The 14,204-nt window shown below is 48.0% G+C and overlaps 1 protein-coding gene across 13 annotated transcripts in view; it reads right to left on the bottom strand.

Annotated features, from left to right (window-relative positions):
• Nucleotides 1–14,204, bottom strand: part of EP400 (E1A binding protein p400) — a 307,683-nt gene that overhangs the window by 24,582 nt on the left and 268,897 nt on the right. For 12 of the 13 annotated variants that reach the window (XM_029619359.1, XM_029619360.1, XM_029619358.1 and 9 more), the window contains 5 exons: nt 7,333–7,378; nt 7,132–7,241; nt 1,257–1,452; nt 948–1,096; nt 315–524 (listed from right to left, as the gene is read on the bottom strand). In XM_029619359.1, the coding sequence (XP_029475219.1) occupies nt 315–524; nt 948–1,096; nt 1,257–1,452; nt 7,132–7,241; nt 7,333–7,378 (711 nt within the window). The remainder of the gene's footprint in view (nt 1–314; nt 525–947; nt 1,097–1,256; nt 1,453–7,131; nt 7,242–7,332; nt 7,379–14,204) is intronic. The other variant, XM_029619364.1, reaches the window with a different exon arrangement.

The following is a 14,204-nucleotide window of genomic DNA, read 5'->3' as shown; positions in this document are numbered from 1 at the left end:
CCAAGCCACACCTCTGAGGGAGCTTGGAAATCACCTCAGGAATTCTTAACTGGGAGCGGGGCTCAATATTTTCTCCAATTTAAATGTAGAATTTCTCCTTCCAAAAAGTACAGCAATCCTCATAGGAGAGGTACGTCCACCATCTGGAAGGAGAAATACTGAAGGGCTGAGGTCACTGCAGGGGTGTATCTAGGGTGACGTCAACATTGAAATCTGACTCTGTCTCCATCTATTAGCAGGGGAGCATAACCCATTGGTCCTGAGTCCATCTGGCTACATGCTAGGAAATGCTCACTTTTAATCAGATTGCTTGCCTTGTGACGTACCAGCCGAGCCACCTGGAGGTTTGCCACCGTGGTGCCAGTGAGCACAGCCCCGGGCCTGGCTGTGGTCACAGTGGTGATCTGGGGGGACTGCTGCGCCTGCTGCTGTACGGTCACGGGGGCGTTCTGCTGAGCTCCCGGCTGCCCTGCTTGCTGCTGGGGGAGCTGCAGTTTCTGTTTCTGCAGTTTTAGCAGCTGCTCCTGAAAAAGACACACACATTTGACTTTTCTATTCCAATGACCCTCCTGTGCAGCTCCTCAAGAGGATTTTTCCTAGTTTTTAAAATTATCCTCCATTTCTCCTCTTTTCAAAAGATTTAAGTTTAGGCCTATGGCCTGCATTTATTAAATTCAATCTAAATACTCTTGATTAATGGTTTTTGCTCCACAAAGAAATGAAGCCATAATATATTATACATTCTTCACATGTTACAAGCCTTAAAGGTTTTAGAAATGAATGAGAATCTATCCATAGACCTATGAGCTGTGCAGTTTTTTTTACACAGCTAAACATTTTTTTCTTACTACATATAAAATTACAAACAATTTTGAATTCTAAAATAGTAAAAGATGATCAGTTGTGCAGATAAACACAACTTGTAGTATGCATTAATACTTCCCTACCTGCGATAACTTTCCAACAGTCTTTATCTGGGCCTGAGTCTGGGCCTGGAGCTGTGGTACTTGCACCTGTGTGGCCTGCTGCTGCCGAAGTAGCTGGAAGTGGGCTGGTGTAATTGATTTACCAGTGAGCTGAACGCTTGTAGTCGTAGCTGCCAAAAAAAAATGAATATGAGATTTTCCTTTCCACCAGAAATGACTGAGGATCCTTTTACTGCTAAGAGAGGCGCACCTTCTGATCACAGTAATTGGACCTAAGATAGGGGAAGATTCAGGGGCTTCCAGTACAATAAAGATAGGAAGCACTGTTACCTGCTGTCCCCTGGGTGACCAAGGAGCGGGCCTGGGCCGGTGTCAGGCTGGTGGACACGACTGCTGACGCAGTTACCGGGGTTACAGCTCGCACACTCTGGTTGGTTGCTATGGTTACCACTTCTGCCGGAGCGGCTGACACTGCGACTGTTCGCTGTTGGGTATGGACCACCTGAGCTGCAGTGCCACCCGAAGTCTTAAATAAAAAATAAAACCTTTATTTGGTGTTAAAATGTACAGACATACAACTCACGGTTAAAACCGAAGCGAGAAATTTGGGGTCTACTTAGATTCTCATCTATCTTTTAAATCACAAGTACAGCATATAATAAAAGTAGCATTTTAAAAGCTTCAAATGTTAAGACCCATGCAACATATGCTGGCCCCAAACTTATTTTAAAAAATGGTACAAACTGCAATCTTTGGCCAGCATAATTACTGTAACAGATTTACAGGGGGCTCCCACATAAATTACTGCATCTACTTCATTTAATTCAGCATGCTGCAGCTAGGCTCCTTTCTGGTAAGAGAATAAGTGAACAAATAGGACAATTGGTTCTTACCTGCTAGTTTTCGTTCCTGAAGTACCACAGATCAGACCAGACAAGTGGGTTTTGCATCCCTAGCAGCAGATGGAGGCAGAGAACTAAAAACGTTGAGGCACTGCTACATAACCAAGAGTGCCACCTGCAGTCCTCCGTATTGTCCTGTACCAAAGCCAACTGTAGAGTATCAACTCCTCAACAACCCCCAAAATGAGGGTGAACGCCAAACCCAAAGGTTGGAGCCCCCACCCCCCCAAAACAGAAAAAACACAAATCAACCCAAGGGGCTAACCACAACTTGACAAACCTCTTTAGGTTCTGTATATATATATACACATTCTGACAGTTCTTCCCAGTAAGCATGCCAGAACACGGACTTGCAATAATGTAGGCAAGCACATACACACTATCACAACCATAAGAAGGACCAGAGCAAACCACAAGAAACCCCTGCCAGTTTCCCTTAGGGATGTGAGCCAGTTTACCAGCTGTTCCCACCAGGTAGACCAATGGTTATACTTGGGGACAGACGCTGCCACCTAGGTGTGATCGACCAAATCCATCACTAATTCAGAATTATCATCAAAGAAAACACAACATTGTCCTTTTACAACCTCACATACTCCACCTTGGGATAACAGATAATCTAATGCCATTCGTTCTGCATACTATAAAGCCTTAGCTGTGATAATTCATTAATAGTTTAGTTAAAAGCATACTTATACTCATAAGCCATAACTTCTAAAATGGCTTGTAAGTGCTATATTTTCGTACCATAAATTGAAAAAGGAACCCCTGTAACTAATGGAATGACACCTGTAATGGCTAACCCTACATTCTGGCCTTCAGTAAGTGGGGAGGTTTTGTTAGAATTAACGAAATCTAACGGCTGTTGCAATTCTCTCTTCCATCAGGATTAATTAGAGGTTTATCCCAAGGCGGAGTATGTGCTATTGTAAAAAGGACAATGTTGTGTTTTCGTTGATGATAATTCTGAATTAGTGATGGATTCGGTTGAACGTGCCAAGGCAGCAGCGTCTGTCCCAAAGTATGACCATTGGTCTACCTGGTGGGAACAGATGGTAAACTGGCTCTCATCCCTAGGGAAAATTGGCAGGGGTTTCTTGTGGTTTGCTCTGGTCCTTCTTATGGTTGTGATAGCAGTGTGTATGTGCTTGCCTGACAGATAATGCACTCGTTCAAGACCTCTCATGATCTTAAAGACCTCTATCATATCCCCCCTCAGCTGTCTCTTCTCCAAGCTGAACAGCCTTTCCTCATAGGGGAGCTGTTCCATCCCCATTACAATGCTTGTTGTAATGGTCTCATATGAGCAAAAGCCCAGGAACCACCTCCAGAGTGGATGCCATGGAGCCGAGGACCTGAAGATAGTCCCAGGCTTTGGGTAGCGGAAGTGACAACACGCGCTGAACTTGCTCCATCAATTTGGTCAGTCAGTCCGGGGGGAGAAAAACTTTCCCAACACTGGTATTGAATGGGGCCCCCAGGAAGTCCATCGACTGAGAAGGGATAAAATTGCTTTTGGCTTGATTGATCACCCAGCCGAGCGACTCCAAAAGATTGACTACCTTGCTGATAGCTTCTATACAGAGATCCCTCGATTTCACTCTGATGAGCCAGTAGCCCAGGTAGGGATGAATCAGAAGCCCTTGCCTCCTCAGGGCCGCTGCCATCACCATGACTTTGGTGAACATGCGGGGGGCCGTAGCTAGACCGAACAGCAGAGCGCAGAACTGGAAATGCATCCCCAGGATCATGAAGCGAAGAAATTTCTGATCATCCTCGCGAACGGGTATGTGCAAGTATGCTTCCATTAGGTCCAGGGACGCTAAGAACTCACCTTTGCGGACTGCCGCGATAACTAAGCGAAGAGTTTCCATGAGGAAATGCGGTATCTTGAGAGCCTGGTTTACCTTTTTGAGGTCTAAAATAGGTCGGAAGGATCCCTCCTTCTTTGGGACTACGAAGTAGATGGAATATCACCCCATCTTCCAGTGCTCTGGAGGGACAGGCTTTATTGCCCCAAGAGACAGCAGGCGGTCGAGGGTCTGTCGAACGATCTGCCCCTTGGCCCACGCTCATAAAAAAATCTTGGGAGAGGCCGAGCAAATTCCAAAGCGTAGCCGTGATCTATGATGCTTAGGACCCACTGATTGGAGGGTATTCTGGCCCATGCCTCGTGGAACTGGGATAATCACCCCCAACCCGAGGAATCGAGGGATGGGCCGGCCGTATCTCATTGAGGAGTTTTGGAGGCAAGGGACGTGGCAGGTCCTCCTTCACGAGACGTTCTGCAGCCTTGAAAGGAAGTGTTCCAGGATTGAGGCCTGGCCATAGGCTGGCGTTGACCTGCCGGCTACTGTCTGCTCTGACGAAACCTCCGCTGACCCCGAAAACGTGAGCGGGTCGACGAAAAGCCTCTGAAAGGCTTTGGTTTGTCCTCCAGCAACTTGTGAACTTTGTTTTCACCCAGGGACTTTATCAACTCCTCTAAGTCGTCACTGAAGAGAAACCTGCCTTTAAACGGTAGAGCACCTAACTGAGCTTTGGATGAAACGTCTGCTGACCAGTTATGCAGCCAGAGGAGACGCTTTGCCGATACAGCGGACGACATGGTGCGAGATGAAGTGCGGAGGAGGTCATACAGTGCATCAGCGCCATATGCCACCAGAGCTTCTAAGCGTTCTGCGCTTATTCTGACTCGCCCGGAGTGAGATCCCTGGATGTTAGTAATTGTTGGACCCATCGGAGGCTCGCCCGGAGCATGTAACTACTGCACACCGCTGCTCAGATACCTAGGGCCGAAACCTCAAAGATGCGCTTGACAAGGACTTCAAGCTTCCTATCCTGAAGATCCTTGAGAGCCGCCGCTCCTGCGACTGGAATTGTGGTCCACTTCATAATCGCCGATACTGAAGCGTCTACCTTGGGGGACTTCAGGAGTTCCGGGGACTCCTCGAGCAAAGGATAAAGTTTATCCAACCCTTAAGCCAGCATCTGGAACGTCCCACTCTCGGGTCATCAGCTGCTGGAACATGGGATGGAAAGGAAAGGCTTTGGTCGGAGCCCGCAACCCTGCTTGGAGTGGGTTCACGGTATCCTGTGGTGGAGTATGTTGAGGAAGTTCCACTTCGAGTTCTGATAGGACAGAGGGAATAAGAGGCTCCAACTCTTCCTTGAGAAACAGTCGGACCACCTTCGGGTCATCTCCGTCCAGAGGAGCCTGCTTTCCCAGGTCCTCTTCAGACCCCATGCCGGCAGGAGGCAAAGCAGAAGCCACTGCGTCCGCAGCCCCATTGTCCAGACCCTCCAGAAGGGACCCCCGCAACTTTGCAACCCACAGAGATGCTGGTATATCTAGGCGCTTGGCTACTTTGAGGGGCAGTCCCTGTGGATGTCTCAAAGGCAAAGCACCACTCTGCTGAGACTGCAAAGCTAAAAATGCTTTATGCATAAGGAGGACAAAATCCAACGAAAAGGGGTTAGAACTGGACCCATCCCCCCTGGGGAGTCGGGATCTCCGTCCAAATCGTCCTGGTCCGGATCAGAAGGATCTCCAGGATTGGAAGGAACTGGGGATAAGGCTGGAGGAAGCTCCCCTGCCCCCATAGCTCATGCCTGCGCTTCAGCAAATGTGTTTAAAATGGCTGCCGTTCCTGCACCAAGTGGGAACGGATCAGCCCGAGGCTCCCGAGGTGCTGATCTCTTCGGTGCACCTCGGGGCTTTGCTGAGCTTGCCGTCATTAAAAATGAGCTGCCTTCACCTCCAGGAAGGCAGCGCGAGCAAAGGCCTGAACGGGAGAGTTTCTAGGACTCCCCACAGGCAGCGCAGCAAGATGGCCGCGGCATCGAGGAAGGAGAAATGTGGCAGTAGTGAATGGCAGGGAGCCTGTAAATTAACAGAAACATGGCGACACTGCACCTGATTCCTTAAGCACTGCAGCCGGTAAGGAAGGCTAACAGGCTGTTTGACTTTTTTTTTTTTTTATATTATGTTAATCAGGTCAGTGCCACAGGGGGAGTGAGGGACCGGACCACCGGTAATCTTTTTCCCCTGGCACCTTACCTGCCAGGAGCTCCGTGGGGTAACCAACCCCAGCTCCTACACCTGCTACCAGAGGGGATGATCCTGCAGGACCTGCCTACTCCCTGGATTGGAAGAGTTTCTCTGCTCGATTAGTTTTTGACTGCTTCTTTTTTTTTTTTTTTTTGCTTGATTCAGAGTTACATAAAGCCTCTGCTTCTGTTTTGTTTTTTTTTAAAGGGAAAGTGCCTTAACCCCAGAATCAGGGCAAGACTGCAGGGTTTGCACCACCTCCATCTGCTGGAGACAGAGAAATACTGAGGGGATGCAGGTGGCACACCAGGTTAAGAGAGGGTGCCCTTCAAGTTTTTCTCTGTCTCCATCTGCTGGAAGGGAGGCATAACCCACAGTCTGGACTGATCCGGGTACGTACAGGGAAAGAACCTTGCCTTTGCCCTTGCAAATAAGCCAATCTCAGGAACCCATCAATTGCATGCTGAACCAGATCCGCAAACCACGGATAACGCAGACTCTCCAGCACCACCAGTTCTCTGCCTCCATCTGTCGGAAGGGATGCAAAACCCACTGTCTCGACTGATCTGGGGTACGAACAGGAACTCCCCTGTACTGAGACAGCTTCATTGTTTACAGATGATGTGGAGAGTTCAATTTCAAATGTTAGCATTGCATAAGTACCTATAAGGATATTTTTACTCCTTGGGAGGCAGTCTGTGCCTACATGCACTATACAGTCTATTGCCACAAAATTATCAATGTTACAACTCTTAAGGATTAATTATGCCAAAAGCAGATGAGAGCTATTTCATATGTGGGTCCCCAACTATGGAATGTGTTACCAGCCAATAGGAGAGATGAGAGGGACTTAAAGATTTTTAGAAAACAATTGAAGGCTCTGCTTTTTAATGAAGCTTACAAATATTATTTTATTTTATAATTTAATACTGACTAATTTTAAGATTTGTCATGTTGTTTATTTGTTGGTCAAGGTATTGTGAATGTTTGACATGTAATCTGCCTTGAATCACATTGTGAGTAAAGGCGGAATAGAAGTGATTTTTAATTAATTCATTTTAAAAATAATTTTTCCTTTTTTTTCTTTTTTGTCAACTTGTGCGCTCTTCTGGAATAAATCACGTTAGCTTCATTCTCTAAGACCCTATGAAAAGCTAGGCCGTGGCTGCCTATGGACCCAACCTTTCCACCTAGAAGCCATTGGCTTGCCCCAGTAGCGACATGATGGGATTAACAGTTTAGCAATACTCACTGTCACCGTCCCTGTTACCACTGGAGACACCAGGCGCTTATTAATAGGCTGGAAGGTAGCAGAAGGCACTCCCGCAACTGTGTTTACGATAACATTCCCGCTCACTGTAGCTGAAATCCAAAGAAAAGGCAGATGTCAGCTCATCCTAAAGGCACATGGTTCTCCTGAAGTCACAAAAACGTGCTACATTACACATCTCACCAGTTGTTATACTGGTCCCAGTAACTGCAGTCTTGATTGTTCCCGCCTGTTTCAAAGATAAAAATAAGTACATTTTTTTTTCATAAAAATATTTTTCTACATTGAAAACCCAAAACAAAGGGATGTATGGATAGTAATTTTCCCTCTATTCCAACCTGTGAATTATTTATCATATATTTTATTAGATAATTTGCATTTAGCGACTCCTCCCATTTTAGTGTCTGTATCTTCTTGTCTTATTCCCAGTTCTGGTTCCTTTAAATTAGTCTCTGGAAATTAAACTTCAGAGATACCAATGAAGGCTAATCTCAGTAACTGCTGTCTGGACCTGTGACCAGCTCAATTGATCAGAGTGTGTTCAGATATTTTAGTTGAATCTTTGCAGTGTATTATCATCAGGTGTTTTTTCCACTGGAACTTAAGAAAACTTTGCTTCTCCTTTGTTAAAAAATATCATTTAGATCCTCAAAGTGCAAAATTATTGTCCCATATCTAATCTGGAATTTTTAAATAAATTAATGTGTGCAGGTTGTTCTCAATTTTCCCACTATCCATGAAGACCAGAATTTCTTAGATGTATCTCAAATAGGAAAATTGGTTCTTATCTGCTAATTTCCATTCCTGTAATACCACAGATCAGTCCAGACAAGTACGTTTATGCTACCAGCAGATGGAGGCAGAGAACAAAACTTTGAGACATTGCTACATATCTGAGTGTGCCACCTGCAGTCCCCTCAGTATTGACCTGTACCCAAGCCAAAAAGTAGATCTCATTCCCCCCTTTTTAGGACGAACAAGAAAATCCATCCTTGGGTTGGAAATCCCTGAATTGGCAAGCCAAACAATACCAGGCAAAGGCCTGCTAACCGCTTACTCAGAAAAGGAAATACAACTTTTTTTTTTTTTTTTTTTTAACTGTGTGACAACAAAAGGCACTTGATGTATACTGGCTATCCTTCACCAGGAAATTTAGTCTTTTGGTCGCAACAACGGGTGGGTAACTTGACTGATCTGTGGTATTACAGGAATGAAAATTAGAAGATAAGAACCAATTTTCCTTTCCTGAACATACCCAGATCAGTCCAGACAAGTAGGATGTACCTAAGCACCCCTATACTGAGCAGGCACCCGAAAGACCCACTCTTAACACACTCTCACCAAAAGACGCATCCCTCCTGCGCTCGAATATCCAAATAGTAATGTTTGGTGAAAGCATGTAACCAACACCACACCGTGACCCTACATATCTCCTGAGGAGCCACCAACTGACACTCCGCCCAGAAGGTTGCTTGTGCCCAAGTCAAATGCATCTTGAGACCCGCTGGAATTTCACAAACCTTACAGATATAGGCCGAACATCCAAATATATCCAGCCATCTAGAAATCGTAGCCTTAGAGGCTTTCTCCCCTCTTTTTGCTCCACTGAACCACATAAAAAGGTGATCCAACCTCCGAAAGCTATTAGTGACTTTCAAATAACGCAACAGTGTATGTCCAGGAGATGCAGATCCCTATCTTGAGGAGACCCACGCGACCAATCCGGAAAGGTTGGCAGCTCAACTATCTGATTCACATGAAAGGAAGACACCACTTTCAGCAAAAAGGAGGGAACCATACGTAAGGTCACCCTGTCCTCCGCAATACACAGAAATGGATCTCGACAAGAAAGCACCTGAAGTTCGGAAATCCGCCTGGCCGAACAAATAGCCACCAGGAAACTGTCTTCAATGTCAAGTCCTTCACTGAGGATCATCTTAAGGGCTCAAAGGGTGTGCTGCAGCGAACCTTCAAGATCAAATTGAGGTTCCAATTTGGACACAACTTCAGAACCGAAGGCCACAAATACTTGGCCCTTCAGAAAATGCACGACATCGGGATGAGTGGCCAAAGACCTTCCCTGAAATTTGCCCCGAAGACCATCCAAGGCCGACACCTGAACGCGAAGCGAACTATAGGCTAGGCCTTTGGACAAACCTTGTTGTAGAATGGACAAAATGTGAGGAACTCTCACGACAACAGTACCAGATCCTGCTATAGACACAGGACTCAAAAACCTTCCAAACCCTACCATATGCAAAAAGACAGAGAAGGTCTCCTAGCCTGAAGCATAGTGGAGATCACTGATTCAGAATATCCTTTCAGGTGAAACCGCCGCCTTTCAAAAGCCAAGGCACGAGGCAAATGTGATCCTCCCAATCCAAAATATGGGTCTTTGTCACGGGAGGCCCGTTGATTGCCAGATACACCAGATCTGCGAACCATGGACAATGAGGCCACTCCAGCACCACACTCCCTGGATGCGACTCTATACACCTCAACACTCAACTGATGAGTGGCCACGGAGGAAACACATACAGCAGAATCCCGGTTGGCCACGGGCACACCAGAGCATAGAGTCCAACCAACCCGGGCTACCTTCAGTGAGAAGAATTTTGCGGTCTTTGCATTCGCTTACATTGCCATAAGACCCCACCTGGCACAAATGTGATTCCAGGCTTCCAGGGACAGTTCCCACTCCCCGGGATCTAGCTATTGCCTGCTGAGGAAATCCACGTGCACATTTTCCACTCCCAACAATAGCTGAGTCTCCCGAGCAGCAATGCAACTCTTCGTCCATTCTTGTCAACTGATGCATGCTACTGTCGTCGCATTGTCTGAAAATACTCGCACCATCCATCCCTGGACCACCGGCAAGAATGCCTCCAGGGCTCTGCGTACTGCCCTCGTCTCCAGACAATTGATCGACCAGGACCTTCCGCCATTGACCAAAGGCCCTGAGCAGACTGACCCAGGCACACAGCTCCCCAGCCCTTGAGGCTGGCATCTGTGGTGATCATCACCCAGTCCGGGGGCTCTAGGTCCACTCCTTTCTCCAGGTTGCTCCTCGATAACCACCACAAAAGACTGGATCTGGATTCTCCTTGCAGAGGCAATGGCAGATGATACGCCGACAACAGATTCCACCTGGACAACAGCGCTCTTTGTAGCTGGGTTCAAAAAAGGTTTTGGTAAGTTCTTGGAGGAGAAGTCCATTAACTGCTATTAATCAAGTTTACTTAGGGAATAGCCACTGCTATTAACAGCATCAGTAGCATGGGATCTTCTTGATGTTTGGGTAATTGCCAGGTCCCTTATGGCCTGGTTTGACCTCTGTTGGAAATAGGATGCTGGGCTTGATTGATCCTTGTCCTGGACCTCAGGTTGTAAATCTGAAGCCTTCAGCCAAGCCCATCATTGGGCACTGATTCCCGTTGCTGATAAGCAGGAAGCAGTCTGAAAGGAGTCCTATGCTGCCCGAACTTCATGCTTTCCTGCCTCAAGGCCCTTGTGGAGAATAGCAGTTAGACACTCTTGATATTGTTGAGGCAATGAGTCTGCAAGGTCCTGAACCTGCTTCCACAGGTTTCTCTGGTATTGGGTCATGTAGAGCTGGTAAGCGGCAATACGAGACACCAACATAGAGCCTTGGAATATTTTCCTCCCTAGACCATCTAAGAATTTCTGCTCTTTTCCTGGAGGGGCTGAGGAATGAGGCCGCAATTCTGAGCCGATTCAACTACAACCGAATGATGAGGCAGCTGTGGTTTTTGGAAGCCTGGAGCATGTTGGACGAGATATGTGGCATCTGTTTTCCTGTTGACAGGTGGAACAGTACCAGGATGCTCCCATAGACAGTGTTGTTCTAACAAGACTTCATTCATGGGAATGGCCATGATTTCCTTACGCACATCAACAAATTGTAAAACTTCCAATGTCTTGTGACACGTGTCCTCCTCTGTTACCAAGTTGAAAGGGATGGTCTCTGACATTTTGTTGCGACCGTCACTTCCCGACGGCTTCACTCCGCCTACCTTTCCTTTCTTGTGACTCCTCCTGCTCCTCATGGATGCTTGGCTGCCGTGGTGTCCACCTGCCATCCTCTCCGGCATCCCCTGACTGGGCAGAAGCTTGGGCGCTGCCTCCCGCCATGCTCTTCAGGTACCTTGGGGCGCACGTGCCGCGCGACCCTCATTCTTATTTCCTCATTGGCACGTTCCTCCCCTGTGATGACGTCACGCTGCCCAGATATTTAAGCCTACTGTTTATTGCTAGCCGTTGAGTTAGCAAGGGTGATCTTATGGATGGGATTCGCTCTCTGTACCCAGCTACTCTGTCTTCCAACTCCTATTGGACTCTTTCTGCTAACGGGGTACCCGCTCCTTGGGGGGCCTCATTGTTTCTTTCAGGTCGCTATCAGGTAACCGATACTCGCTCCTCAAGGGCCCATATTCCCTGACTCGCTGCCTGCACTTAACTCCTTGTCTACTTAGAAGAATTTGCTACAGACACCATCAGTGAGTACTATTATCATCTACTCCTCAGAGCTGTCTCCCTGGAACCAGGTACTCGCTCCTCGAGGGCCTGCACCCGTTCCAGCGCCAGTGCCATCTCCTACGTGGAACCGCTGGGTGAGTACTTTGCCAACAAGTCTCTCTACCTCCAGGGATCTGGTACTCGCTCCTCGAAGGCCAGCTCTCCCTATCTCGGGGCTTCTCCATATCTGGGACTCTGTGAATGTTCTATTGTGCTCATTTTCTCAGTTCTCTCCACTACAGCACTGCTACTAGAAGAACCGCTGTTCCAGTGCCCTGGGGAATACTAGCCCAGCCGGGCTACATCTTCTACTCACTACCGCCACCTCTGGTGGTTTCTCAAACTGTCTAAAAATAAAGAACTATCTGTGTTTGTGTGTCCAGAGCTAAGCCTGACCTGTGGCCCCTCACGGGACTTCCCCCTGTGGGTGTGGTCAGCTGCTACAGTCTCTAAGGGTCCACCCAAACCTAACTATAACACATTTCTTTAATGAAATTGGCAAAAGAGAGGTCCTCAGGAGGAGACCACCGTCTTTCCTCTAGAGGAGAAGGTTCATAAAGTAAGTCCTCTGCTGTAGAGGAATTGATATCCACGTCTTCCCATGGATCATAAGGAGTGTTTTGTCGAGATCCAGAAGGAGGTTGAATAGGCAGACAAAAATGTCGGTGGCTTTGATGGCAGGTGTATTGGCATCGATGGAAGCTTTGAAGGCATCGACAACATCGAGGGAATCGATGGATGTTTAGGTCCAGAGAGTCCCAATGGTCCTGGAAGTGGTTCCGGCTGTGATGGACCTGGAACCGGACTAGATGCAGCGTCGTCATCCTCCGAGGATCCCGGGATGGGTATCGGGAACTGCGAAGGTCTTTGATGGCCGAATCGGCACCGATGGAACAGGCTGAGTCGGAAAAGCACCAATGAGGGCATCAAGTCGATGTAATAGCAGTGCAAACATCGATGGTTCAGTGGACGGTGCCAGTATGGGGGCAGGCAGCGGTGGAGGCTGGAGGTTTTGGATGGCCTTCGAGCACTGCCTGGCGAATGAGGACATTCAGTTCCTCCCTGAAAGCTGGTGTAGACAGAGCAGCTACAGGGGGAGGCAGGCTAGGCATTACTGGCCTATCCACAATAATTTGTGAAGGCTCAGTACCCGGCACTGGTATGGAACGTCTCGGGGCATCAGGTGCAGAGGAGGGTGGAGGCTCCTCTGACTGGACCCTCTTCGATGGCGGCTCGGTGGCCTTCAATGCCGATGTGACGCCAGTGCTGGCACTGGGCATCGGATCAAGTCGATGCCGATGCTTTGTCCAGTGCTCAGTGCGGTCTTTCCCCGACACAGAGGATGATGCAACAGATGCCCTGGATGGTGTCGGTGACGGATGGTCACCGGCTCAGTGTTGCTCCCGGTGAGGTTTTTCAGTGGATGGGGTTTTTGACATTGGTGATGACTGGGCAGAAGTCGATGGAGCAGATTTTAGTTGGAAAAGAGTCTCCATTTTATTCAGATGTGCTCTTCTGCCCTTGGGAGTCATTTGGGCACATTCAGGACACTGACGGACGTCGTGAGACGAGTCCAGGCATAGCACACATACAGTGTGGGGGTCCGTGATGGACATTGTTTGCGGACAGTCTGGGCATTTTCGAAAACCGGTTGCCATGTTGGTGGAAAAGGGCGCGAAAACGGTCGGTGGCCTGCGGGAACCGAGAGGCAGGTGGTAACCGGCTGGAGACGCGAGAGTACATGGTACACGGGGCGTGATGGGAGACCCCTGACAGGCGATTTATATGAAGTAAACTTCAAAGTTTTCCTTGAGGAAAAAAAAGGAGTGAGAGAATCTCACAAAGCTCCTAAACTGCGAGGCAACTGCAGCGCAGTGCAGAAAAAAAGAGACTGAAGGGAAACCCCTGTGGCTGCAGGGATTATGGCATGCTCAGTGTGCCAGTCAAAAGTTCTAAAAACTTAGACAGAAGTTTTCCATACCAGAGCTCCGTCTGATGACATCACCCACATGTGAGGACTACCATCCTGCTTGTCCTGGGAGAATTCCCTTGCTCAGATGAGCTTCTTGCAGCCACCACTGGAGCCGAGAGCATACTCCCATCAGTAAGTGGAGGCAAATCGAATAGTCTTGAGAAGTGGTCAACTGTGTGTCCTCGCCCACGGCACTACCTCCAGGGTTGCCGCCAAACGGAGATAGCTCCAGACCGTCCGGCTTATGTGCTCATCAACTAACACACTTGGGAAATCAACTTCCTTATCTGAGTGGTTAGAAGGAAGACCTTGCTTGCTTGCTATCGAACCAGACTCCCAGATATTCCAAGGACTGGGAGAGCTTGAGACTGTTTTTGTCCAGGTTTACAACCCAATCTGGTTCCTGAAGCAAGGAGGTCACCCTGTTGGTCACCTGGACACTCTCTTCTACGGACTTGGCCCGGATCAGCCAGTCGTCCAAGTACAGGTGCACCAGGATTCCCACTTTTCTCAATGCTGCTGCTACGACCATCATAATCTTGGAAAA

The sequence above is a fragment of the Rhinatrema bivittatum genome, chromosome 11, assembly GCF_901001135.1.
Source record: "Rhinatrema bivittatum chromosome 11, aRhiBiv1.1, whole genome shotgun sequence".
Lineage (NCBI taxonomy): Eukaryota > Metazoa > Chordata > Amphibia > Gymnophiona > Rhinatrematidae > Rhinatrema > Rhinatrema bivittatum.
The sequence above is the reverse complement of the archived record's forward strand: the minus strand, read 5'-3'. Positions and strand labels throughout refer to the sequence as shown.